The sequence below is a fragment of the Pteronotus mesoamericanus genome, unplaced genomic scaffold (genome assembly GCF_021234165.1).
Source record: "Pteronotus mesoamericanus isolate MK-2021 breed Mesoamerican mustached bat unplaced genomic scaffold, CSHL_Meso_final scaffold_174, whole genome shotgun sequence".
Taxonomy (NCBI): Eukaryota; Metazoa; Chordata; class Mammalia; order Chiroptera; family Mormoopidae; genus Pteronotus; species Pteronotus mesoamericanus.
In genome coordinates, this window is record NW_026555309.1 from 36,530,549 (window position 1) to 36,558,384 (window position 27,836).

At 47.1% G+C, this 27,836-nt stretch overlaps 1 protein-coding gene across 8 annotated transcripts in view; it reads right to left on the reverse strand.

Moving 5' to 3' along the window:
• Window positions 1–27,836, reverse strand: part of MTSS1 (MTSS I-BAR domain containing 1) — a 139,650-nt gene that overhangs the window by 58,137 nt on the left and 53,677 nt on the right. Inside the window, exon 1 of one of the 8 annotated variants that reach the window (XM_054590468.1) lies at window positions 12,340–12,420. The exons of the other annotated variants lie outside the window; for them this stretch is intronic. Coding sequence (XP_054446443.1) covers window positions 12,340–12,349 — 10 coding nt within the window. The 5' untranslated portion in view covers window positions 12,350–12,420. Of the gene's footprint in view, window positions 1–12,339; window positions 12,421–27,836 lie in introns of those variants that run through there. 8 annotated transcript variants of the gene reach the window in all.

The window sequence follows — 27,836 nt, forward strand, 5'->3', positions numbered from 1 at the left end:
CTAGCTGGGTTTTGTGTCAAGCAGAAGTGCAGGCACTGCTGGCAGCTGAGACGCCAAGGGCCTCCACTGCACGGCCTCCTGCCCTGGCAGAGGCTAAGCAGGCCCTGGCTCCACCCCAGCAGAGAGACCGCAGCCCTCACCTCAGCCCGCCAGATGAGAGGGACCTTTCTCTCAGACACCAGGCAGCAAGGCCTCCCCTACACCCAGGAAAAATGAGGGGTCTCCCTAAGCAAATTATCCAAGTAACTGAAACACCCCCTCTAAGCAGTCCCAGTTTTCATCATCATCTTTATCTGTAATCTTCTAAAACACCTTACACATTATGCCTTCTGAAATAGAGCCTCCTGCCCTGTGGGTGTGAAGTCACACTTCCCAGAACTGACTGGGCGAGGACAGGCGCAGGAGGGCCACGCTCGCTGCCTCGGCGCCTGCTTGCGGAGCCCTGTCTGAGGCCTGCCTGAAATACCTCATCTGCTCCAAGGAACACGACTCCTCCTCTCACTGCTTAAAACTGCTAGATCAAACACCTTTAAGGAACATCCCAGGAATGATGGCCAGGGAAGAGACCACCTTCAGAGGTGAGCCGTTTACCTCCGGGGCCCAAAGAGGCCGTGGACCCCAAGGCCCTACTCAAATTCCACCCAAAGGTGTAGGTGAGTCATCCTTCAACAAAGCCTTCAGCAGACGTGTGAGCCCACGTGACACACATGGGTGTCCTGACACAGGGGTAAAAGTGACATAGGCTGGAGCAGGGACAGAGGGAAAGAATTGAAAGAGGAGGAGGAGAAAGGTCTGGGGTGAAAAGAAGACAACAGAGGCCACTGGTATTTTTTCATTGTTTTGATTTACGAAGATTTCAAACATATGATCTCCATTCTCACAGCAACTCTACGGAAGGGAGGGGGCAAAGAGTAAGTGCTCTCCTTGGTTTACAAACCCTGGAAGTGAGATCCAAAGAAAGGAAGCCATATACCAGATGGTGTGGACACTTGCTACGCAGCGGGGCCCACAGACCAGCAGCAAGTCCCGGGAGTCCCCCTCCAGACCTCCTGCATTTCAGTAGGACCCCAGGGGAGTCACGGACACTTTCAAGTTCAAGTTCGACAAGCACTGGCCTAGTGCATAGGTTTGGAGGTCAGAAAAATCTAGTTCTTTCTTCCTACGTGACCTGGAGCAAGCGGTGTGGCCCACCAGGTCTGGACACTCTCATCTGCAAAGTGGTACTTATTGACAGGGTAGTTTTAAGAAGTAAATAAAATAATGCACATAAAGCATGTAGCATAAAATCTGGTGCCAAAAAGAAAGGAAGGTAGGTGGGTTACCAGTTAGCTCTGCTCTCGTCAACATTTAAAGCTAGAACGCAAGTCTCAGGTCCCACCTTTCATTACTGTCACCATCCTGGAGACCTGTGGCCACAACACTCCAGAGCCTGCTGGGTGTGTTGCAATGCTCGCCACCCACCACTGTGGCCTTAAATACACAATTTAACAGTGCATCGTCACCAGGAGGAAGCCGCCAACCACGCTCAGAGCCAAGGACTCACATCTGTGACAAAAGGAAAAGAGTGACTAATGGGGCCCCTCCAGCATTTCACCAGCCAGCTCCCTAAGGCTGCGCCCTTCAGCATTCCATGGCGCCGCGCACACTCCGGGTGCTGAAGTCAAGGAGGCTGGGGACGAGGGCAAGCCAGTTCTTCTGGACCCTGATTTCAGGCAGACTCCCTGAGTGGAAGGTCCCTGAGAACAAACAGCACAGACCAAAAGTCACTACCTTGACCCAAGCATCTCCCAACGATACAAAATGTACTTTCCGTCCACGATGAGCAAAGGGAGCACACTGATTTCACAACCAGCGAGACCTTGCGGACATGGGCAACGTACAGGCAGGGTCTCCCTCCCAGGGGCCCAGCACCCCTGCAAAGGTCGGTGTCCCGGCAGGGCCTGCCACTAGCCTTTCATAACCCTGCTTTCCCTCTGTGCCCCACCACGCACCTGGCCCCGAGGCCTGGTCGGCCGTTCCTGTCCCTCACTCGTCCCCAAGGTTCACAGCCGTCCTAAGATGTCTCTGGCCCGTACTGTCCACTTTACTCCCAAAGCCACTGTTCGGGTTCTTATCATGAGAGCCCTCAGGCCTGCCGGTTTCTGTCGCTCCACAGTTCACACATCGGGGCCACTGCCTTAGTCAACCACCGAGAGCAGATCTAACTTCGCTGTGACCCTTCTCTACCGCTTATAGAATAAAACCCCTGGTTGTCCAAAAGTGGGGGCAGCAAAGTGGAGGCTCCCATCACTGCACCCTCCCAGGCTTCCGCTGTACCCACTAGGATAACAGAGATCTGGCGTTGGCTGGTGATGGTCTGTCTGGTTTGGTTTTAACAGAAAGCAAACAGAACAGAAGAGGTAAGGAGCAAGACCCTCCACGCTGCCTTTTATTCGCACACACATAACCGCAAATAAGATGCATCTTGCTACAAACTGGAAATTTCTCCAACCAAACGGTTGTCTTAGGAGCCAATACTTTAATGAAACTATTGTTGGTCAAAACCTTTTGAGAACTCCTGTGTAAGAACAGTTATCTAGAAATTGGTTTATAAGTAACTGAAGACAAGCAGTTTCTGTGACTACTTCAGGATCAAATGCTTTTTTCTGATTATAAACAGTACTGAACAGCTTTGCCACCCACCCTGGTCCCAGGACTTGGCTCCAATGCCTATTTCTGAAAGGAAAAATTAGGTCCACTCTCAGTGGGCACAAATTTCCCACAATATATGGTTTTAAAAATAGTTTTGTTGATTCTAACTCAACACTGTGTAAGGTTCGGATGGTGCTCTAAAAGAGACTTCCCCACAAGATCTGGTGGAGCAAGTGGAATTAGCCTCCAAAATTAGTTAATACAATTACTTCTCTCACACGTCAAGCTGTGATCCAGATCCAAATTTATACATGAAACTATAAATCAATCAAAATGACCAAATGACAATAACTTTCTCTAGGGAGCTTCCCTTGAAGCAAGAAGGACAACACACATAGGCCTTCTGTATCCACCGTTTCTGTTCTCCACAGTCAACTGCAGTCCGAAAATATGAAATGGTAAATTCCGGAAATAAACAATTCCTAAGTTTTAAACCATACACCGTTTCTGACTATCGTGATGAAATCTTGGGCTGTCCAGCTCCGTCCTGCTTAGGATGTGACAAGGGACCTCGAGAGTTAAAGATTTTAGCTTCAGTCCTAGTTGATAGGCTTAGGTGACTGATGCCTGTGGAGAGAGCTGCTAGTCCAGGAACTGGGATCCGAGACCTGCATGACTCCAGGAGGCTGACAAGCAATTTGACCTCTGTGCCCCAGGGGGTCTGCGAGTGACTGTGGCTGATGCAGACAGAGAAGTACTAGGAGAATTGCCACCAGACTGTAACTCTTATCTGATTAACCTTTTTTCCAAATCCCTTACCTGCACTTTGCTTCTCTTATAAAAAGGTCAGCTTCAGGTGAGATGTTCAGACAGATTGTAGGGTACATAACGCATCATTTTCTCAGCTGGCCAGCATCTGAATACAACGCCCGTGAAGATTCAACCCTTGTCTCTACTCACAGGTTCCAGGGGTGGCAGGCAGCGCAAACGCCAGCTTTTCCAGTTTCAGTTTGTCGAGCGTATCCACACCATACACATTCCCCGCCCCGTAGTCACTCAGTAGCCGTCTCAGTTGTCGTACTGAGTGCCGCGATCACAGTGCTTGTGTTTGATAGACCTTATGGGAGCCTGATGCCACGTTCCACGCTCACATCGCTCACCTCACCGCATCCTGCCAGGCCGGCACCGCCTCACCTCGCATCATCACAGGAAGGTTGAGGACAGACAGTACAAGGAGATACTCTAAGAGGTCGCAGTCACGTAACTTTTATTATAGTGTATTGCTCTAATTATTCTATCATTAGTTATTGTTGTTAATTTCTTCTTGTATAAATTAAGCTTTACCATAGGTATGTATGTATAAAAAAGCAGAGTATACATAGGGTTCAATACTATCCACTGGGTCAGGCATCCACAGGGGGTCTTGAAACATACCCCTCAAGATAAAGGGGGACTATGGTAAAAAGCCTATTTTCAATGAGATATAAAGAGCCCCAACGCCCCCTCTCCCCTATTGCTTTGTACTTTCCTTCATCATCTTCTCAAAGCACACAGCATTATTTAGAAACACAAAGAGATGGCGATCTGTCACTAAGAGCAAACCCCTTACACCGCAGTGGTTAACGACACTTGGAAGATGCCAGGCACCAGCCTGATTTGGATCAGCTGACCAGAGCAGCACACCTTTCAATTTCCTGGATCTAAATCCCTTTTCTCGCTGCCGCTAAAAACAACCAGCAGATGTACAGTCCACGCCCTTGGTATTCAAATCATGGTCCCTGGATCAACAAGAGCAGCATCTGGCCTCCCCGCCCCCAACAAGACTTGCTCGACCGGAATCTGCATTTTACAAAGTCCCAAGTGGTCCCAATGCGTATGAGAGTTGACAGTATGAGAGTTGACAAGACCGTGTGGTAACAAAAAGACTGCAAATGATTTTTAAAAGCCCTTGGTGAGTTTTTTCGTTTCTACATAATAATGCATCCTCCTTGGACCGCTCCCTCCCCTATGGGAAGGGGTCACCACACCTTCTTGGGGGTTTTCTAAGTTAACACCTGGATGCCTCGCCCTCGCAGCCTGGGACAGAAAAGGTGCTCAACCGGCCCACTTATTTGCCCTGCAAACATCACTTCTCTCTTCTTTCTTCCCATAAGCAAACCTCCCTTGGAGGTTGAAAGAGACAAAAGAAGACTAAGAACTTCTTTTTCTTAGCACTTGAGAGAAAAGAAGAAAACAGACACACACAGAGAACAAGTCACATAGGACAGGGCTGCTCTAGGAGGTGAGGACGCACACAGAGAGATGGCTGGCGTGGACCCCCTTCCAGAGAGCAGGTGGGCTACACTCAGTCCTGGAACAAGGCCGTGACCCTTGACGTTTAAGATGACTTGGGACTTCTTCACTCCAAGGCCCAGCTGTAAATTTACATGTCAACAGAGGACTGAGTAATGCTCCACTACCCCAGCCAAATGCCCGAACACCTCTATTCCCATAAAAACCCCACATTCTGTTCCCCTCCCCCACCCAGAGCACTGAGTATCCTGGCCACGGCCATCTCGCTCCTCTAGGCGCAGCCTTCAGGTTACCCCCCTCTGCCACACTTAGCGGCTTCAGGCTAAGAGGACGGCTTAGTCTCTTCACATCCTCTGCAGCTCTGCCAGAGCTAGTGTGTGGGGGGCAGGGGGGAGAGGTTGCTCAGCCATTGACTGCTGTTGCATGGATGTGGGGGGGGGTACCAAGCCACTGATTGCTGGTGCATGGATGGTGGGGGGTACCAAGCCACTGATAGCTGTTGCATGGATGTGGGGGGGGGGTACCAAGCCATTGATTGCTGTTGCATGGATGTGGGGGGGGGGGGTGCACAGCCACTGAATGCCATTACATGGATGTCCGGGGCTGATTTCTACTTCATTAGAATGCTATCACGCTTTCCATCTGGTTGCTAAGTAAAATGAAAATTACATTGTCTCAACATTCTCATCTAGGCCAAAAAATGCCCTGTTACAGACACCAAGTACTACCCGCATGAGTCTCTCAGGAAGACCATGAACACGCTAAGGTTAAAGCACAGAGGTGGGGTCTCTGTGCCAGACTCCGAGGACTGCGAGCACGAGTCCACAGCAGCCTCAGACCGAGGTTCCTGGGTTTAATCGCAGCTACTGCCAGTTTGCTTGCTTGCTTGCTTTTTTTATTAAACATGTTTGGAGACTCCCAACACTAGGACAATGTAACAAAGGTTATTAACTCAGGCAGCTTCCATTCAAAGAGTTTTGCAAAGGGCAGCCCATGTGACACAATCAATCTGACAGCTATGACACATTCCGCTTCACGTGCCCGAGAGCCCTCCCCATTCATTTAGCTGTGATCACCGAGGCCTTGTGAGCCTCGCTCTGCAAATGCACTCAGCTGTCCATCAGATCTCGCAGATCAAGCCTCCAAGACTTCAGAAAGCACCAGCAAGGGAGAGGGTGCCCTGCAGAGGGGGCTGCTCCACCCCCTGGCGCGTAGAGCTCTTTGTCATGACACAACCTTGCACAATGACCTTCGAGCTTCTTTAGAGGGACCAACGGTCAGCATTTGCTACAGGCAGGTAGCCAACAGCAAGTGACTCAGCGGGCTTCATCATCCTTCAGGCCTTCCTTGCCCACATCATTTAAAATTCAAAAATATGAAACTCTGAACTAAGATGGGACTCTCCTCCACGGTCCATGGACATGACAAAAGAAGGAATGATTTTTTCAATCTTCTGCTGTGTGCCCTGTATCTTATATGACACCCCGCACTCATATCACACCAACTCAGCAAGTGAAACCTTTTCCCCCAAAGATCAGGAACCCGTGGCCCTGCTAAGGTCAAAGAGCTGTCCCTTGCGAAACAAGCGCACTTGTTTGTGATTTTCTAAAGAGCTGCCCCGCTCCCTCCGAGGAGTTCAGATAAGATGGCTAGATTTTTTAATGAATTTACCTATCAATCCAGTCCCTCCCAAGGATATATTCTGTGGAAGGGAACAGGGAAAAGGGTGGGGGGGGGGTGACTAGAGGAGGAACAGAATCAAGGGCGGTTTCAGAGGGTGACATTAAAGAATACATACACTCACAGCGAGTCCTGAGCAAGGGACATACCCAGTGAGGCACCTGAATGGGCTGGGGCGGGGGATGTAACCGCGAGGCGGCCTCTGGCCACCGGAAGGGAAGAGCAGAGCACTAGGCTCTGATGGCGCCGGCGGGCGCTCTGGCACCAGAAGAGGAGAGCTCGCCACTTGCAGAATTGCAGGAGGCGGCGGGGTTAGGCCGCTTGCACACACTTGGCCTTGGCCCAGCTGCTGTTTGGTGCTGGGGCCTGCAGGAGACAGGTGGTCACCTCCATTCACATCCTGGCAGGGATAGAACTTGGGCCTCTGAGTCTTCACCCAAAGCCACTTTCTTCTGATGGGTCTTTTCAGTGAAGGGGTGATCCGCCCCTAAAAGTGAAAGGGCTGGTTTCATAGCGACATTTCTGACGTATGCGCTTGCCTCTTTGTTGATTTCATCCAAACGCCTGTGGAACCCAGGTGGGCAAGAGGTATGAGAACATAAAGCCAAATCAGTCTGAACTTGCCCTTAAAGTCCACTCTCATAGAAGACGTACACACAAGTTAGATAAACTAAGGCGACACTGGTTTGGGAGTTTACAGGAGATAGATCACTTCCAGTTGGGAGTAGGATAGCACGTCCCAAATTTTACTGTACGTAGTAAGAATCACCTAAGAATCTTTTCCTTTGGGGTTTCTTTTATCTCATAAAATTCCATGATTCCTCTATCTTTTTAGGACAGATGATACTGACTCCCTTTTATGGTATTACCCTTTAAGTCGGAGAATGTAGCCTTTCACAATAAATCTAATAAAGATGTTAATCATAATTCTTTTCACTTATCAGAAAGATCCAAGGATATTTCAAATTTTATGATGACTACAAAAAGTTTAAAGCTTGAACAATGCTTCCAGATTTTAAGGGTTTTTCTCTTCAACCAATGGAGAAGATGTAGATAAAAAGGTATCTCACACAAGCGTCTGTGACCAAACCCACTACCCCAGCCTGGCCCCATCTTAGAACTCAGTAATGCTGCTGAGCGGGGCTTCAAAGGATGGCCCAAGTCATCCAAAAATAAGCTTGGAAGGAGAAGAGTCACATCTGAAACAGGAAAGAGTATCATGCTTGGACATTCCACTTCGAAAGTTCCTTCCTGGGCAGAGATGCCTGCGTGCCCTCCGGAACAGTCAGGAGACTGCGGGGTCCGTGCTGGGATCAGCAGACACCTGCTCCCCTCACGTCCTCAGAGCGGGTCCGTCTCCCCGGATCTCCAAAAGGAGACAGGGCCACAGAGCTAATTACCGCCACTCAAGCATGAAGCTGATATATGCCTGAAATGCTTCCCTTCTAATAACCTAAGAGTTTAAAATTAACACCCGTTACAGGCATACATATCTCCTATCACTTTGGTCAGGACCCGGGAGGGTGACAAGGAGCCTGAGGCCACAAAAGAATGGGTAGCAGAGGAGGGTGCTTTTGGTAATCACTAGTAATTATTGCTATAATGTTCCAAGCGAACAAATGATATGGTCATTTTGGAAATACAGGAACAGTCCCCACGAAGTAAAGAACTGTTGTTAACTGTGGAAGGCCAGTTTGCATTCATCAAAAGGCTACACTGGCAACTATGAACTATGTATTCTCACAAGAGAAAGAAAACGGACTTCCAGTTTTCAGTGCATGGACATTATAGTAATGAGCCAGGCTAGAAAGGCGTCAGCAAGCTGATGTCCTGGGACACCCGCTTTAATGATATAAAATTCTCACTACGAAAGTGTGTAAACAGCACCTTTAAACCACGGTGAAAGCATATACCCACTATTACACTGACAAGCTCCCTGAGAGCGTTAACATCCTTAGATTTCTTTTCTGTAAAGCGTTGAGTCTGTGACAGTCTAAATGCTCATAAACTTGGAACCTGGAAAGCCTCATCTAATAAAGAGTTTCAGTAAACGTCTTGCCCCAATAACTAATAATCATAATAGCAAATCAGATAAGCATTATAAAGCCTGCCCAATATGATGAGCCGATCACATGCAGATGACTTTAATGAGCATCTACTATGTGAAACCGATATTGTTTACTAGCTGGACTCTCCCCTGCTGTAGCGCCGGACAGGAGCTGTTCATCCTGTTTTACAGAGGAGAAAAATGCGTGGTTTCCCTTGGGCTCACAGCTGGTAGGTGGGTCAAGCTGGGATAGGGACCCCCATCTCTTGACAGCGCCCCCCAGCCCACCCACTGTCCTATCACTCTCCCGCCTATTTCCCACCAAGTAGCAGGACGGGAGACTATGAAATGCGGTCACTCTGGTTCACTAGAAAGAATATCCTGTCTGACGTGATGGTGGTTTAATTATTTTAAGAAGTCAGAGCAGGAGAGGACTCAGAAATTATATACACACGCCTCAGCCAATTTACTTTAACTTAAAACATTCCTTCCTCAATCTTATGAGGAAGAGCCAAGGCCGTTTTTTTGGATTACGGATGTGCTGATGGGAGTTCTGTGGTCTTTCTAGCAAAAACCACACCCCACAATGTCCAGTTTCAGGTTCTTTCAAGGAGAGTTTCACTACTTGCAAAGAGAAGAATCCCCCTAGAGTTTAATCACCCCCCTTTGTTTACTCTGATGTATCTCAACCACACGTAAAACAATAGGAATTTTTTTAATACTTCGTTTGTCAAGTCTTTCTGAAACACCTAATGTAGGTTTCAGAAAAACAACTTCTCTCTTCATTCTCAAATACCATATCTTGCAAAAAGAAGTTCTGGAGGAAAAATAAGCAACGGATCAGTAAGTACAGCGCTCATGAAGCAGAAGAGGGAGGGGACAGAGAGCCACAGTCATTCTGGCCGGCGGGCCCACTGGAGGCCAGTTAGGAGAGCCTCTCTCACACGCACCTGGGAGCACCTTGGGGGCAAACACACAGGGTTCCCATCAGAAAGCAGAGCCGTGTGAGAGTAGAAGCAAAGGTGAAACCCAACAAACATGAGTTCAAAGAACCCTGACCTTAGCAAGTTCTGGATCTCTCTGAACATCAATTCCTATCATGAACAGTTAGAGCTGTTCCTTAGGCAGCTGCTGCAAAAATTCAATAAGAATATAAAGAAAACACCTAGTCCCAGCCTCAGGACAACTGTTCAATGAGTTCCTTCTCTGACTGATGCACCTTCTTCCCACAATGTCTGGCAACACCCACCAAAGTTGAAAGCCCTGAAGATGGATGGATAGACAGAGGGAGGGATGAATGAACTGGGCTGGTGGCAGAACTCTAAACACACCTCAGTTTAGTAACTTGCTTGGCTCAAGTGGCCCAAGTAAGTAAATCAAAAACCTGTATCCTGAATCAGAGTTTCTCTACCCCAAGATGAATGAACTCCGATTCCACCAACAAGCATGGAGAGACCAGAGTTGGGATAAAAGGAAAAAGGCAGGAAGAAGAAAATTAAAGTATTGGTCCCAAGTGTTAAACAGAACAACTGCCTCATTGGTGGATAAATCTTTTTTTCCTTCCCTCTTCCTTCCAATTGTTGTCATTGAGAACGAGGCTACGTTAGCTTGAGTGTGATGTTTTTTCACGGCGCAGAGGAATGGGTAGCCAGCTAAATCCAACAAAACAGGTAGATTATTTACATTTAGTTTTAAATAAACAGCAAGTCTCAAAAAGTTAAACAGGAAGTAGCTCCAGAAGGACAACCACGTGTTTGGTTTTGAGTACTTAGCATTTCCTAAAATGCGCAGTTAACTGGAAAGACGTTTAAACGCTGCCGTGAAACGGGTGCGGAACAAGCGCTTTCAGTGGGGGCAATGCCAGGAAAGGAAACCGACGGAAACAGAAAGCTCAGCACATCTCCGATTCTTTTTTTAATGAATCAATCACAGCAGATGAAGCTTTCCCTCACTCTGTAGATCTTATTTTGTTTACAGAAGCTCTAAGTGCTAAGAAGACACGCCCAAAACCTCAGGAGGGGACCCTGGATTCTGGGAAGAAAAGCATCTCCATTCGAGAGCAGAGCCCAAAGCCAATTCAGCCTTCTCAGACAGTTCAAGCCGATTCCCATCTCCCTCCCAACAACCTGCCTGCCTTGGGGGGTTGCGGGGGCGGTGGCAGCACGCGACGACAGTGTCCAACTAAGCTTTGAAACTATTAGACCTCCAGGCATACCCTCAGCTGGTAACATAAGCATTAGCTCGCCCAACCTGGAAATATGAGTCTCTTAAGACAGTCGCACTTTCCTGGCGCTCTTTCAAGACACTGTGAGCCCCGTCAATGGCCTGTTTCTCTAAGCCTCTGTTTGCTCATCGGTGAAATGGGGATACAGAAGAACCCATTTCAGTCCGCTGTTGTGAGAACTGAAGATACATAACAGACTCAGTGTATCCTGTACAGTAACTCCTCAACGCAAGGGAGCTGCTAACATCCTTCTGCTCTATAGAATTACCAAAAAGGAAAAAAAAAAAAAAAAAAAAGGTGGGGGAAGGATCTTTGATCAGTAAAACTGGCAGAGTGAAAAAAACATTGCTAACCCCTAGTATTATCAAGACACCACACATGTTTTATAATCTACTGGATTATAGCTAATAGCTATTTTCAACATGTTAAAAAAATCTGCACCATTACATATACCTTCTTTAAATAAAAGGAATTTACGTGCATTTTCAAGAACTACCTCAAACTATATATTTTCATACCATTTATGTTTGATGTATGTGTTATGTGATTTATATTTGAATACATCTAGATTTGGAGTTTCTTATGGAACAGGATGTTTTGGCCTTTATTAGATATCAAAGTTTCTGGGTTTACCGGTTTTACCCTCAATAAAGTAGGTTCTAATATAGAAAGAAAGGTGTATATGTGTGCATGGCGGGCGGGGGGTTGAAGTGATACCATTCCTGCTATCCTCACTATCAAGTATTAGCTAATTTCAAAAGTATTAAGAGATAAACAGTTTCTCACTTCTTCATATTGTTCAGCTGATCAGCTCTAAAAATGAGGCAATTTCCCAAGTTTTCTGAAACATGACTAAACAGACACATATTTGATAACAGAACACAGAACAATGGCTTTAGGTCATATACACCGAAATGAAATCCACTATAATAAAGTTTTATTGGAACAGAGCCAAGCCCATCCAGTTCTTTGCGTGGCTGCTTTCACTCCACGACAGCAGCATTGAGCAGCCGCAACAAAGACACCATGGCTCTCAAAGTCTCAAGTATTTACTCTGTGGCCTAAACAGAAAATGTCTGCCCGAAACCAGCACAAAGCATTTAAACCTCAAGGAGGTATGTAACATTATCAGCAGGAAGCAGCCCTTGACCTAAACAATGGTTTCACGTGGTACAATGGACAGAGGGGACGGGCTTCAAGACGGGGCTGTGCTTCTCAGTAGCTTTCACGACAACACCACGACCTGGCAGGCCTCAGCTCCCCTGGCTACACAACTGGGGCGTCCATGCCCACGTCACAAGGCTGTCGTGGGCATCGGACAAGAAGGCATCCTTAACGCCCTCCGGCACCGAGCCTGGTGTTCCTCAACGTGGCCCTTTGCGCTAATGACCCACCACCTACCCCTCACCAGCCGTGGTCACCTGAGGAAGAATTCAGCACTAAAATGAATCATCGAGACACTCACCTTCAGTCATTAAGGCGCCTATCGCCAGGATCTCCAAAGGCTCACGGCACCAAGATCCAAAAAAAGGCTGCAAGCTCTATCTTTGAGTTCACAGAAAGTTAAGGCGCAGGATTTTATGTTCTTGAGCCTCGGGAAAAAAATACTGCGACCTGTTTCAGGATGTAATCTTTCAATATCGAATTTAAGGCCACCTCCTGGATATGGAAAAGACCCAGGACTAAACCACCCAGAGGCTGATTTTGAACATTGCGTGTTTAAACTCACTAACAGACAGCAAAATGACCAGACCACGCCACGGACCAGCCAGGGTTATAAAGAGATTATGTTTAAAGGGCTGTGAAATTATGCTCCTGTTGCTCCGTGCTGATAGATGGGGTGACTCCAGCCAGAGCACACGGCCACGACAAGGAACCAGACCGTCAGAACACGGTACAGGGCAGGTGACAGACATGATTAACCTTATGACAATGTCCTACGCCAGGGCAGCCTGTCTCCTCAACCCCAAACCCCCCTTCTTCTCTGACATTTGCAAACCAAAACCATGCACAGCCTTCAATCACCCCAAGCTTCCCCTGGATATTAACATTATATTTCCCTGCCTTAGGGCAACTGATCCTGAAAAACAAATCCCATGGCGTGGGCAGGACAGGGTCTGAGTGTCAGTTTTATAGTTGGGGTAACTGAGGTTCGGAAAGGAAGTGTGGTCTGGTAGGAAGGTCACCGCTATCTGACTTACCGGCCACTCTCTATCCACCCCGAGAGCCCAGCATGTACTTGGTAGTTAATACAGGTGCTTGGTTAACAACTGTTCAGAGATTACATCCAAATTCCGACTCGTCCATCCACGGGCCATTGACCTGGGGGATGGACCTTCTCTGCCCAAGTTCATTCATCTGTGAAATGGAAGTAACAGTCACCCATCATGTAGGGTTGCTGTGAGGCCTGAATAGGCTGATACATGTAAAGTGCCTCACACAGCATCTGCACTAACTGTTCATACACGGAGGCTACTATTATCTGCTGAGTTGAATCTGCCCGACTTCAAGCCATATCTTTGGATCACTTTTTGCTCCTTATTGGCTCAGTCATTCCCCGAACATGCACAGAGCAATTTTTAAAATTATAACCTGAGAAAGGCCACCTCCTAGGATGTCAGTCTGAAAGCCCCCGGCAACAAGAGGCTTTTTCAAAAGGACGCCTGGCTTAAGCTGATAACATGCCACAAAGTAAGCGGATAGCACCAGTTGGTCACATGTGGGAGGCTAAAATGAGAACCTGAGTTTGACATGCCCCTCAAAGAGCATTTCTCTAACGCACGCTTTGCTGTTATACACTGTACATAATACACATTCTATTGAGCTGCTCTCCCTGCCTCTAGCAACCAAACACAGTCCCTACGGCCACTTTGTTCCAGCGATGACCACAGCTGGGAACGTGTTACAGTACAAGCATTTCTCTCGAGCTCTGCCCTCTCCATGAAGGCTGCTGCCGATTCCTGACTGCAGAGGGGCCCTTCCCCGAAACCACAGACCAGATAAAGAACAATGGGAAAGCTTTCACAAGAAAAGCAGTTGCTTCAACAGCTCTGGCACGTTGAGTCTCCACTGGGTCACACAGCCCCAGCTGACACCCAGCAGAAAAAACACCCTCGCTCAGGAAGAGCTTGCTAAATTACCCAAGGGGTTTAGTGACAGGAAAATGCACGGAGCATGGGCCACCCTGATCCTGGATTAGGGGACTCAGTGACTTCCTGTTTGCTGGTTTCACCCTTTCGAAACAATCTCAGAGCTGCTGTCATCCGCTCCGTCCTTGAGGGAAAGCTCCCTGGTGGTATTCTCCCAGACCCCCTTTCTTAGGGGGCAGGCGTGGGCCACTGTTTTTCTGTTAGAGATTCCAATCCTGTCCATGTTATGTTCCTTAAAGGATTTCCACTCCCCAACATCAAAATTCAGTTCGGAAGTCACCACCCCTCGAAGCCCTCTCCTGACTAGTTTCAACAGCCTCAGGGGTTCCCTTTTTCTTTTCATCCCACCCAGTCTAATTATGAAGAATTGCAAATTCCTTCTTAATTAGATAGGACCCAGAGAACATCTATTCCCATTTCCTGGCTAGAACAGGAATTTCTTCTACACATTAGCAATAGCCAAGAGAAATACAGTACGAACCACATGAGTAATTTTTAAATTTCTAGGGGCCACATTAACATAAAAAGGAACAGGATAAAATAATTTTAATAATGTCTTTTATTTAACTCAACACATCCACAATATTGTCATTTCAACATAACACCAATGAATAAATTAACAAAATATTTTATTTTTTTAAAATTAAGCCTTCAAAATCCAATGTGTAGAAATCCATTTCAAGTCAGCTCAGTCACATTTTGAGTGGCGAGATTTTGAACAGCCACATGTGGCCAGTGAGTACAGTATGGAACAGGGGGTTCTATACCACTGAAGGTCGGTGTTCTTCCAGCGCAGGGAGTGAGCCCTTCCAACACCACACAGGAAAAGCACAGTTCCTTCTGACACATTAGTGTATCACCTGGCAAAGCTACCTTGGCTAAGAAATACAAGGTGTAGGGAGAAGACCCAGGATTTCTCTGTTAATTCACAAAAAAAAAAAAAAAAAAAAAGGGAAGGGACTTTAGAGATTTCAAGGTCCAACTGTACAGATGAGGAACCTGAGACCCAGAAAACTTATGCAAATGATCTGAAATCACATAAGTAAGTAGCAGTAGGAGAAAGAGGCCTAAAATCTGACTGGACATGTCTAGTCAAAGGTTCATCAAATATTAAGTCACACACACACACACACACACACACACACACACACACCCATATATCTCTTGTATTTGGTTACCACCGTCTGTAGCCAATGCATAATTTAAGATCAAAACTGTTTTAGAAGGTGGCACAACTCTACTTCCCCTAATAAGTCCCAAATGGCTGAAGTCTAGAAAATTTAATAGCATCTCACCAATTCAGTCCAATCCTAGGAAAATACACATTGAATTTCAAACACTTAATCACTTAAAAATTAAAATATTTCCCATCACCATATATTTGACCCTCTTTACCCTCTAGGCCCCCTCCCACGCCCCTTCCCTCTGGAAGAAGGTTTGACTTTGGGTGGTAGGCACGCAATGCAATACACAGATGATGGGTCATAGAATTGTACCCTTGAAATCTATATAATTTTATTAACCAATGTCACCCCAATACATTTATTTTAAAAAATTAAACAGTTTTGTTAGTAATTCAGCTCCCCCTCCCATCCCTAACTGGGGTGTAAGGAACAGCACAAGAAAACCAAAAGGAGGACAACCCCAGGCCCGCCAGGGCAGGCCTCTCAATATGGAGTGAAGGACAAAAGAAGGCCTGTCAGACACACCCATCTCCTCCTCCCACCTGCCTTGAGCGCACCGGAACCCAGCGAGCCTGAGTCTGTCACAAATGGAGAGTCACCTGTAAGAACTGCCATCAAAGGTGCTTCTAGGTATTGATTCCCATGCACACTTGCCTCGCCGTGATCACCTGTATTCTGAGTTAGCTGGCTGTTTCAGGGTACCTTTCAAAAGGATTTGACTGATTTAAGCCCAAAACATATTGAGTTCTCTGCCGAGACCCACAGGGCTGGAATGCCTGGGGACGGGGGGGGGGGGGGGGGGGACGCCTGTGCTGGGGGGGATGAGCGAAGCAGTGGGGGAGGAAGGGGGATCTGACAGGGAAGTCGAGGCCAACTCCCGCGTCACCTGGAGGGCGGCCAGCAGTCCTCTGTGGAATGGCAGCCGGCGGGGGACAGTCCAGAAAGGCATCAGCTCACCAGTGAGCCTCGTACAGTGTGTGGCTTAGGCTACCATCTCCTAACGCTCGACATGCTATGTTTTTTGTCAGTTTTTATTCATTCCAACTATGTTGGTCAAACATCAGGAAAAAAGGACATCTGTGCTATCTTAAAAAAAAAAAAAGCAAACAGGCCTTTGTAACATTTACTTTGCATAAAAGTACCCCTTTGAGGAGATGAGACGACATGTGGGACTTTCTGTGAGGATGCTGGGGTGGTCTATTGTCCACAGAGCCACGAGCAGCTACTTTCACCCAAAGGATGCTGAAAACTTAAAAAACCTTAACTCCTGGTCCCGAGTGCCCATCAGGAGGCAGCTGGATGACGTGGCAGCAGGAAAGGGCATCTTTCCTATCACAGGCTCTCAGGCCGAGAAGCGTCCTCCGGGGTCATTTACACTCCAGAGCTCCCACTGCTGCATGGATGCTTCCGGAAATATCTTACTGCTACCCCACGTGAGGGTAATGAGGCGGACTGTCGGCAATGACCTACGGGTAATGGAGGGGCCTGAACTCCAACGGAAGGAAGGACAGACCCGAAGCGGTCCTGCAGGCAGCTGCCAATAAAATCCTAAAGGTGAGGATCTTTGCCAAATGAATTACTAACCTGTTTGTAAATGTTTCACCCTCTTCCCCTGCCCAGTTTTCACTTTAAAGAAACATGTCATTAGCAAAGAAAAAATTCACTGTCTTGAGAAATATGGCAAGCCAGCGTTCCAGTCCACTCTCGCAGTCTCTGACGCCTTCCATGGAGATAATAATAGCATCTGCAAACGGCAGGCGCAGGGATGAATTATGTAGCAGAGAAGTTCTTCATCCCTCCCCATAGATCAGAAGAAATGACAAATCAAAATCCTGGGAAATTTTAAGTAACGCCAGAGTTTCATAAAGTATAAACACTCAAAGGTTCACATTAAGCCACACAAAGTACATATATTCTTTGACGCCAAATATACCACAGGTCAAGAACTTTTACCCTAGCCCAGCTCGGCCACTGCATGCAAGGTGACCTTGGCCAGCTGGGCACCTTTCTAGGTCTCAGGGGCCTTACTAATAAAGGGGGTATGAAATTCATACGACCGTGCCGTGGTACACATAAAGAGATGTATCTATCAGCCAACGTGAGAACAGCTCTTGACAGTTTTATGCACACTTCCCATCAACCCCATGAAGTATCTTTTGCCTATTTTAGACAAGAATAACCTGAGGCCCCAAAAAACTTTAAAAACTTACTGAAGTCCACAATGTTACAAAGTAACAGAACAGGGTGTTGGGCTCCAGTTTTCTGATGCTAAAACTTCTACTAGTCTAATAATAAGGTTTAACGATCAATGAGGCTCTCAACCTGAAGACTCCATCATAAAACCACACCCCAGGCGAGGAGCTTCTGCATCCTCCCTTTTCTGCCTAGCTGCCCCCGGCAGCGCAGCAGCGCGAGGACTAGATAAAGCGAGGTGACCACGGGAGAGGGGTGTGAACCGCCCCCGTGCTGAGGCCTTAACTGCTGGGGGGGCTCGGCCCAGCCCCAGGACCTGCCGGGAGGGTCTGCGTGGCCCTGCCCAGCAAGCAAACCGGGTCCACTGCCCGCTTCTCGGAAACGTCTGTTCCCAAAGTCACTGCAAATGGTTCTTGAAGGCAAAGTTAGATGCCAACTCTTCTGCGACAGCCAAATGGACAAGGAGAACAGCATTTCTAGGCTTTTGACGTCCCCTAGCTGGACCTGGAGGTCCATGGGATTCCCAAGAGTATACAGCCAGGTGCCTCCTTCCTCATCTCAGCAGAACTGGGAGGGGTCTCAATGCAGGGGAGAGCCACCAGAGTCCGTGAAATCCCGCAAACACTCAGCGCTACATGGCGTGCTGGTGCCTGGCCGTGCTTCGCGAAAGTCAGAGACGACGAACAAAGCCTTGTGCCTTCCTAGAATTTACCACTAGATTGCAAAAGAGTCAGAGAGACTCCTACAACCACACATCGTACATTTGGAGAGGGACATGTGCTATGATAATGATACGAAATAAAGCAAAATGGGACCAATAAAACCCAAGGGACAGACTACTGACTGGGGATGGAGGGAGGGGCCTGAGGGCTTTGGGAAAGGTTTGCATCTCCGCTGGGCGCTGAAGCATGAGACAGAAATCAGACGGGACACATTCCAAGAGGGAAAATGTGGGCAAGAGCAAGAGTGAAGGAGATAGCCAGTTCCTCAGCAAGTAAATGGCATTTAAATAAATGGGATGTTATGGTTAGATTAGATTGAAAGAGACTTAAGCACATATCAACCAAAGACAGTTGATAGCATTTTATATTTTGAGTCAAACAAACTAATGTAAAAGGCATTTGAGTCAATTGGGGAAAACTGAATTCGAGCTAATGATGTTGAGAAATTACTGTTAACTGTTGGAAGTGATAACAGTATTGCGGTTACGGGTTTTTTTAGGCCTAATCTGTTAGTGGTTCCTGTACAAATGCAGGTGGGTAAACTAATAGAATGCCTGCCTTTTGCTTGAAGACACTGGAGTACAAAAAAAAGAAGGGCACGCACATCTGAAAATAAGAACAGCAAAAAGCTGATGGTAATGGTTAACGGGGGTTTATTATAGTATTCTGTCTCCTTTTATACGTGTTTTACGTTTTTCCATACTAAAACATTTTAAAAACAAAGCCATAAAAATTAGAACAGAAAGATGTTTCTTCCTTCTTTTCGATACATCATTAAGGGCAGCGTTAGCTTAACAGCAACAACAACAAAAGGATACAGTCAGTCATACAGTCACAGATGGACTGGGTATGAGGAGAGGCTAGCACCCACTGCACTGAGCAAAAACGACCTCGAAGACACAAAAGCTCAGCAGCCACTCGGCCAAAGAGGGGTCCAGCGTCGGCCCCAAGCCCACCGCACAGACATTATGGACAAGGCGGGTACACATAGCCCCTCGCAGTCCAAATTTAACTAGGAGACAAGAGCCTTCTGATGACACATAGGGCCCCCAGGTACCTACCTCCCTACACCCACCCCACAGATGAGTTGGGACCTGCCTGGTAATCTCACTATTGACCCATTTTGAATTGTCAAATTGAAAGCCTTATGAAGTAGAGTCCCTCTCTACCTGCTAATGGACTGTGTTCCATCAAAATTCAAATACTGAAGCCCCAATTCCCAATGTGATGGTATTTGAAGGTGGAGTTTTGGGAGGTGATTAGGTCATGAGGGTGAAGCCCTCACAAATGGGATTAGTGCCCTTCTAAGAGAGACACTATGAGATATCATCTCTTCAGTACATAAGGACACAGTAAGAAGGGAGCCATCTGCAAATCAGGAAGAGAGCCCTCCCAAGGAACCAAACTGCACAGCACCATTGTCACCTTGGACTTCCCAGCCTCCAGAATGGTGAGACATAAATTTCTGTTGTTTAAGCACCCAGTCTATGGTATTTTTGTCACAGCAGCCAAGACTAAGATACCATCTTTGCAGTATTTCAAATAAATCTGCACAAACCCCAGCTATTTTTAACTTTGTTATATGTGATGCTACCAATCTACCAATTTAATAAACAATTATAATAAATAACAAATAATTTTACGAGAACTAGGTAAGAACCCGATGCAACTACAATTGTAGCTGACCAGATGTGAAACAAGTATTCTGTTCTAAAAATTACCTTTCAGCCCTGCTCAGGACAGTTATTTCTGATATTAGCATAACTTTAAACAAATAATACCCAAATGGTATCGACGATCACACTGACTTAAGAGCTCAGGCTCTGAGTCCCTGAGAGCCACAGTTTATTACGCTTCGCCCATGACTCCTGACCCATTTCAGTGACTCGCATCTCAAGAATTATCGTGTACCTCATGTGTCTTTATCTGATAAGATCAGGAAAGTTTCCCTTTAAATAAAGCAAACAACTTGGATCATGAGAAATGGATCACAACACATGGATCACCACACTTGGGCTCACTCCAGAAAAGCTTCCAAAAAGTCACGTGGGGCTGCTCAGCTCATTTCTCAGGAGATTAAAGGCTGAGAATTATGATCTGACTCCAGAAGCAAAGAGCCAATACACTTAAACCATACTGTTCCCATTGGTTCAAGTTTAAAGTCCACAGAAATTCCTGGGGAAACAAACAAGGTACATACAATTGTCATAGCATCAAAGGAGACCATGAAAAAGTACCTGCTCATCTTCTGGATCCTCTCCCTAAGCAACATGATGGGACAACACCTGGGCCACTCCACTCCCAGCTGGGGGCGCTCTGTGCCCTCTTTACAGACACCTGTCCCAGCCCCTGGGTCACATTTTCCCAGGGATACATCCAGCTAGACCCAGTCCCTGAAGGAAAAGACGGTGACTCACACATCTTCAATCAGTAGCATCCACCACCACCTGGCACATGACTGGCCCTGAAATGCCTGCTGAGTAAGCGGAAAGTGGATGATGGATGGATGAGTGGAGAACCTCTCATTCTGAGGAATTAGTGAAATACATGTATACAGAAGAAGTAGAATGTACTAAAGTAGAGTGAAAACAATAAAGGAATGAATATTTATATAAGGAACAACTAAATTGACTGCAGGCGGTGAGAGGTTCCTGTAACATGGAATTAAATGAGAATCCATGTGGAATAAAACTGAACTGAAATAGCCAAGTGCATGGATACACCTCCCTCCTGATTCTGACTCTTGACTGTTAAAACCAGACCTTGTGATCCATTTCCCATGGGACCTGAATAACAAAAGCCACAGAGTATTAGAAACAGTCTCTACTTTCACCTACGCAAAGGTATCACCCCAACCGCCACTCCCCGACAATGTGGTGGGTGGGGCAGCCATTCTCCGCAGGTAGTTCTCAAAGCCACATGGCTGCTCCCAAAGACATCCCTGGACTTCAGCACAGTCTACACATGCGCATTTCAGAAAAGAATTTTGAAAAGCCCTGCTCTGGCTCTGCGCTCAACTGTGGGTGAAAGGCACATACCAGCCTAGAGTTAGGTTTCAAAAAAAGCACAAGCAACCGTTGGAGCGATTTGGGATCGGCTGTCCCCCAGAAACACGAGCCCTGGAACACAGCGGCATGTTAACCAAAAGAAAGTCAACAGGGGCAGGAGGGGGCAAGAAACCAAGGAAACAAATTTATAATTAGAAAGTGTATTTTGGTTTTTAGAAAGAAGTGCACACGCACATCCTCAAATGGCAGGGCAAGGGGGTAAGATCAAGGCAGTAAATCGGCACAGCCTCCCCCACAACAGTACAGCTCACTACCCCACTCCTCCAAATAAAATAAACTTCCTGGGCTAGAGCTTAACCCCCTCCCACTTCCTGGGCTGAGATGCCTCCCGCTGAGAACTACAGATGAGGCTCTGGCTTAGTGAGGAAATCCAAGCAGTCGCTGTTTCTATGAAGTATGTGCTACAAGTGCACACGATACGAATGGTTCGGAGTTTCTGCGTGGTTTCTGCGTGGTGCAGGTCCGTGCCGGTTCAGGACTGGAAATCCCCAAAGCTCTTCCATTTAGCCTTCCTCCGGGTTCTCCCCACAGTGATATTCTGGTTCTGCCCTGTTACGGAGCTTGTTTCAGAGTTTTGCCCTCACCCAGGGCAAAAGGATGCCTTCAAGGAGGGGTTAAACTCATGTGCATACACGCACGCACACAGATACGTACACACACACACACACAATTAATTTGGATCACATGCTCTACCCTCTGAATGTAGTCGCCTTTGGATCCCGAGGCCACATGCAATCTACAGAGGCAAAGGCAGAGGGAGAGAACAACGAGTAAAGAGCAGAAACCAGGCCCAGCGTCCAGGCAACCAGACCAGATGCCAGAGGGCAGAAGGAGAGTTTGGTCATTAGAAAGTTTACCACTCAGAACCTCCATCCTTGGAGGAAAGAGTTTCAGTAAGAAAAACCCACTAACATATCTATGTTTTAAAAATTAAAGTTGGCCAGCTTTTCCCAAAGTGAAGAGTAATCCAGGAAAGTAAAAAAAAAAAATAGCTAGGAAAACATCACCTTTAAAACCCACCACCCAGAAACAACTTCAAAATTATAGATGTCAGCTTATTTCCTTCTTTTTTGTCCTGGAAACATGGATACTTGCAAACAGGCCATGTTCGCACAAGCTTATTACAGGATTGAGCCAAAGGGCGAGCTTCAGCTATGACTGTCTCAGGCTAATAACTCAGAAAGAACCTGGCAGCTGGGGATACGCAAGTGACCATCATGTATGTAAACCGGGCAGGCCAGTGGTCAGGCAGCAGGATCCCTGCAAAGTCACAGGTACAGACACCCCTGGGAGAGAACACAAACCAGAGCCTTCCCAGCCCAGCTGAGGGACGCAAGGCTTACTTCCTGGACCAGGGTTCAATAAACATTTCTGCATGAATATAAAAAGTACTACAGGCCGGTACCGCAGGGGACAGGAAGAGACACAGGCCTCAGTCTCTTGTCACCAAGAAGCTTTTCCACGCAGCGCAGTGGCTCTCCATCGCGAGCACCCATCACAACTACCTGGAGGCAGACAGCCTTTCTCAAGTGCCCAGAAGTCAACCTCTGCCCCATACCTTCCAAATCACCTCTGGGTATAGGGACTGGCACACGTACTTAAATAGCTATCGAGTGATCCTGGCACACCGCTAAGAATACCTGCTGCAGACAGTAAAGTAAAACTGTTATCACAATCACAATATCGGGGGTAAGAAGGGGGAGAGAAGAGAATCAGGAATTGTTTTTAATGTGTACGCATCACGACTTCCCTCCCCACCCCCAGCCTTCAGTACGATGCAGTGAGACAAAGTAGGCAATGAAGGGGGGCTCCCGAAGGGTCCAAGTGATGGGGAGATGTGGCCCTGAGCCATTTCTGATCCGAGGGACAGCACTCTTCTTTAGCCCGATGACGGCCAGATGTAGGGACGACGCCCCCACCCGGACACTTCCCACTCAGGGCCGCTGTGTCAGGAGCTGCCTGGATGGCTCAGAAACAAGTGTCCTGTGCCGACCTGCAAACAGGTCTCTTTGGACAAGCAGCAGCACCTGCAGCACAGCCAGAAACTCCCTTCTGGAATCAGCACACTGAGCTGAGTTCTTCCTTAAACCACTTGGTGAAATTTCTTACTAAGTGGACAACACTCGTGTCTACTGAGAAAGTCATAGCCTCAGGTGCCCTTGCCCAAGGAGGCTTCCCACAAAGGCCTTGGCAAAGAGCTACATGTAAAGCCAAGGACACTTGTCCCTTGCAGGGAAGGGAAACTCCCAGCACCCAGTGTTTGTTGGACTGCCTTCCTCCCCAAAGCCTTGGAGAGCAGGGCAGGGGACTCAGAAGGCCGGTAGGAAACCCAGGCTCACGTGGGCACAATCAGCCCCGAATCGCTCACCTGCCCAATCTGTGCCCCTGCCAAAGTCAAGAGTAGGACTGCCCCCACTCCTCCCCCCGCCCCCCACTCCTTAATGTGGCAGATTTGTGAGTTATTTCCCTTTCTGGGTTCCCCACCTGTGTGACCCCTTCTTCATCTCCCCACAAAGGCTGTCTTCTTCTTCCTCCTCCTCCAAGGACCTTCAGAGCATCACCTTTTGCTATTTTGCCTTCATCCATTCCAGTGCCCTTTTGTAAAAGGCCTACTGTGTGCAGAGCCCAGTAGATGCAAAGATAAATGAGATGCAGTCCTATTTTTCAAGGAGGGCAAAGACACACAGAAAATTCTAACAGAAAACACAACAAAAGAGAAAAGCTAGGGCATCATGGGAATGCAGAAGATGAGCCAGGGTCATGGGAGGCCTTCTCGGGAAGCAAGGAGGGGTTGACGATGGCCACGTGGTATTTGCAAAGAAGAGACCATGAGCCAAGCACAGAAGTAACCCCTTGCCTGGGTCGGTGGGAAGAAACCACATACACTTGAGTGTGACAAGCAGGTAAAGTACAGGTGAGGAACCGGCAGACGGAGGTCAGTATCTGCGGGCACCCCCCTCCCGAGTCCTCGGGGTGCCACCCACAGTTTTGCTGGGCTTTTCCCAGGAGTGGTTTCAGGACACAGACCCACAGGCCTGACTTCAACCTGTCATCACAGGGCAACCAAGTCGACAGCTCTAATTAACATCTCCTGAGACACGGGCGTGGCCTCCTCCTTCCAGCAAGGCCTGTCTGCAGATACAGACTCCTCCGCCACAAACGCCGGGGGCTGGGCTCTCCAAGCTTGCCCCGGCCTTTAATTTGGTAGCACTCAGGCATTCTAGTCAGAACCCGACCATTTACAGTTACAAAACGGCTCTCTAATGGCCGGGAGCGTGCAGATCAGAGTTCGGGGGTGCGCGAGATTAGAGGCCATGCTCTAAAATTGAGCCCTGTCTTCCCCCAGGGGTTTGGATGACCACTGGGTTGTGTCATACCTAAAAGCACACACACTCACAACCCTGTCGTAACATGGAATTACAGGCAACAAGGGGGTCTCACTCGTCAGGAGAGCCGGCCAGTCTGAAATTTACAAAATCTGCAGAGAGGGCTCTTTCCTGTTGGCTTTTGCTTACAGCAAGTCATTAGTCCTTTCAGCCTCCGGGCCTGTTTCCTTTTCTGTATAAACACCGCCACCGCCGCTGCCACCATCATTAACATGTACTGAGTAATCACTGCATGTCCGGCACTGTCACAAGAACCTTGTGAAGTAGTGATCATATTTCATTGATTTGAGGACCAATCCTAGACTCAGCTCTGTGGCCAATCTTGTTTCTCCCCATATTTTAAATTTTTTAAAAAATGTTTACTGATTTTAGAGAAGAAGGGAGAGAGAGAGAGAGAGAGCAACATCAATGTAAGAGAAATATGGATTGATTGCCTTCCATATGTGCTCCAGCTGGGGATCAAACCTGCAACCTAGGTATGTGCCCTGACTGGGACTTGAACCCCCAAACTTTTGGTGCATTAAATGATGCTCCAGCCAACTGAGCCACCCTGCCAGGGCTTTCTCCCCATATCTTAACATCTCTGAAAAGCCTACCAATGTTTCCCTGAAAGGATTTTTTTCCTCAGTGATATAAAAACAAAATTAAAGTTGCTGCTTAATTGACAGCATCTTGGATTTGAGGAAATAATCTATTTTTATTTTATGGACACTAAGCATGGAGAGAGTGGATAACTCGCCCTAACGCAAATGTGTATACCAGGTAATCTGCTGGGTGCCTTTTAGCAGCACTTACATTACTTGAACATGTACACATCCGAGGAACAGCGCTGCCTTCCAACACTGAAAACCCAAATTAGTCCTACAGTGCCTAACACGTTTCTCTCTGGGACTCTCTAAAGATGCCTTTGCTCAATTTAACAATCTGTTCAGTGGCTAATTCGACTTTTCCTCTCAATCTATTGAATGCACATTGCCTTCCTCCATCTTCCTATCATTACAGACTTCAGTTCATAAAATTCCATCCAAAGTTCGTCACTCACTCTCACCTTTGGGCTCTTGCATACTTTGTCTCCATCCCCATTCTGTTTAATGGGTAGAGTTTCGGTGTGGAAAGATGAGACGTCCTGGAGATGGATGGTGGTGAGAAGTGTGTGACAATGCGAATGTACTAAATGTCACTGAACTGTACACCTAACAATGGTTAGAATGGTCAATCTTATGTTGGGTGTATTTTACCATGATCAAAAAATAATAACCCTGCAAGGTACGTATGGTATCGTTTCAGACCAGTGAGGAAACTGAGCCTTTAGAGGTCCCATAATTAGGACAAGTTCTGCTGCTAAGCTGCAGAGCTAAGATCCAAAGTGGCCAGGGCTTTTTTCCACCCCCACTGGCTAGGCCCCAAGGCCAAGACGGCGGCAGGTGGGTACCAGGCGTGTTCCCACAAAGCCGCCAAGGGGTCTGGGGAGCATTTCTACCCTCCCCATCTGTGTTTTCTTACAGGCACAATCAGTTCCGCATGCTGCGCCTTGTCAGGCATGTTTTACTCTGGCCTTAAACCTGAAAATGTCTTCATGGAGAATGAGGTTGTAGACGGGAGGTGTCGCCGGATCTGCTTGATCCGAGAGACACAGAGCTGGGCTGCCACGCCTCAGTGCCCAGCGACAGCAGGAATTCATCCCGTCTCTTCTCCATTCTCAAGCCTCCCTTTTTCTTTCCTACCCCAGGGAGTCTGCCAGCGGATGCCTCACTCATGTGTTTGCAGCCGGCTAAAAACTTCCATCTTGCTTCAGGATGGCAAACGGGCCTACAAGGTCAACTTCACATATGACGCCCTTCAACAGCATGCCAGATGTGGCAATCAGGGGGAAAAAAAATCAATACCTCTGCATGTGACCGGAAAACAGAAATGTGAAGATGCCTAAAGTAGTTTAGTTGAAATCAAGCTTTCAGTTGTATTTGGTCAGCTATTCAAAGCTGACCACCATGCTGAAAATAACTCCTCTCCCCAGAACTCAAATTCCATTCTTAGCTGGAGCTGGAGGATCTCACCTGACACGAGCTTTCATCTAGCAAATTCTACAAACCTTATCAAGGTTTGACTCCCTTTGTGTCTGTGACATAAAAAGAAACACCTTTTGGTTCCCATGGGCCCTTTCTCATACAGCTGTACCTGGTTTGAAGCTGGTGAATAAACATAAGCCTCATCGTTTAGACAGGCATTGTTCTTTTATCTGCCCTTTAAACCCTTGTTGCAAAGTGAGTTTGCTGCAGCTGGATTTTATTGTGTTCTACTTGAAACAATGAGCAAAAAATGAATCTCTCAGTAAACACCAGCAGCAAAATAAGACCCCCTGCCACCTACCCACCCCACAAGGATAAACCTTAGAGATCGTGATAACATGGTACAATTAAGAAAGGTTTCATCCTCACAGTTTTAGATTCTATTTTCTCTATAAATACTTGCTCATTTTCTAATTAAACAAACAATTAGTAGAAAGCACAGCCTGAGAAGCTGCGTAGGCGTCGCCATCTTACTATACTGAGACACTGTGACAAATGGCGCAAGCCAAGGGGTGAATAAAACTTGTTCGGCTCCGAATGTTTGCAGAAGCCGCGATAACCACACACAGGCCGGCTTTTACACTACAGCTTGCTCCCAACTTGAAATATACACACAGTTAATGCTAGACATCCTAAATGAACAAACAGTTCCTTTAGATCAAGCCTAGATTTCTTGGACTACGGAAAAAAAAGAGCTGGCTAGTGAATACATTCAAGGCAGCTTTATTTATGTTTTGTTTGTTCTAGAGGATGCTACAGTACTGCAAAAGGTCCCATCATAAATGAAGTCAGAGACAATGAGCCACATATTTTTGTTTGATTCTACTAATGTTCAGCATTTCTCTTTACACATGTTCAGAGATACAAGGCAATAACCTTTATGCAACTAGCTTCTGTGCCAGAATCTGTTGGTTTCACTCGACTAAGCACAGTTAATATTTGCTCTCCTTGGTTTAGTCCTGGTAAAAGAAAATGGATAGTTATAACACCAGTGTCTCCCTACACTACAGAAAGGCAGATGGTACAAGCATCTCGCTCTGGCTCTACTAATAGTATCCAAATATCATCGCCACAGAAGGATGTGTCTGCAGCACAGGCTGCTTTTAAATGCATTCATTAAAAACTCTCAGTCGTTCATTCAACAAATCTTTACTGAGTGCCAGGTGCTGCAGATACACAGGCACATCAAGCTCT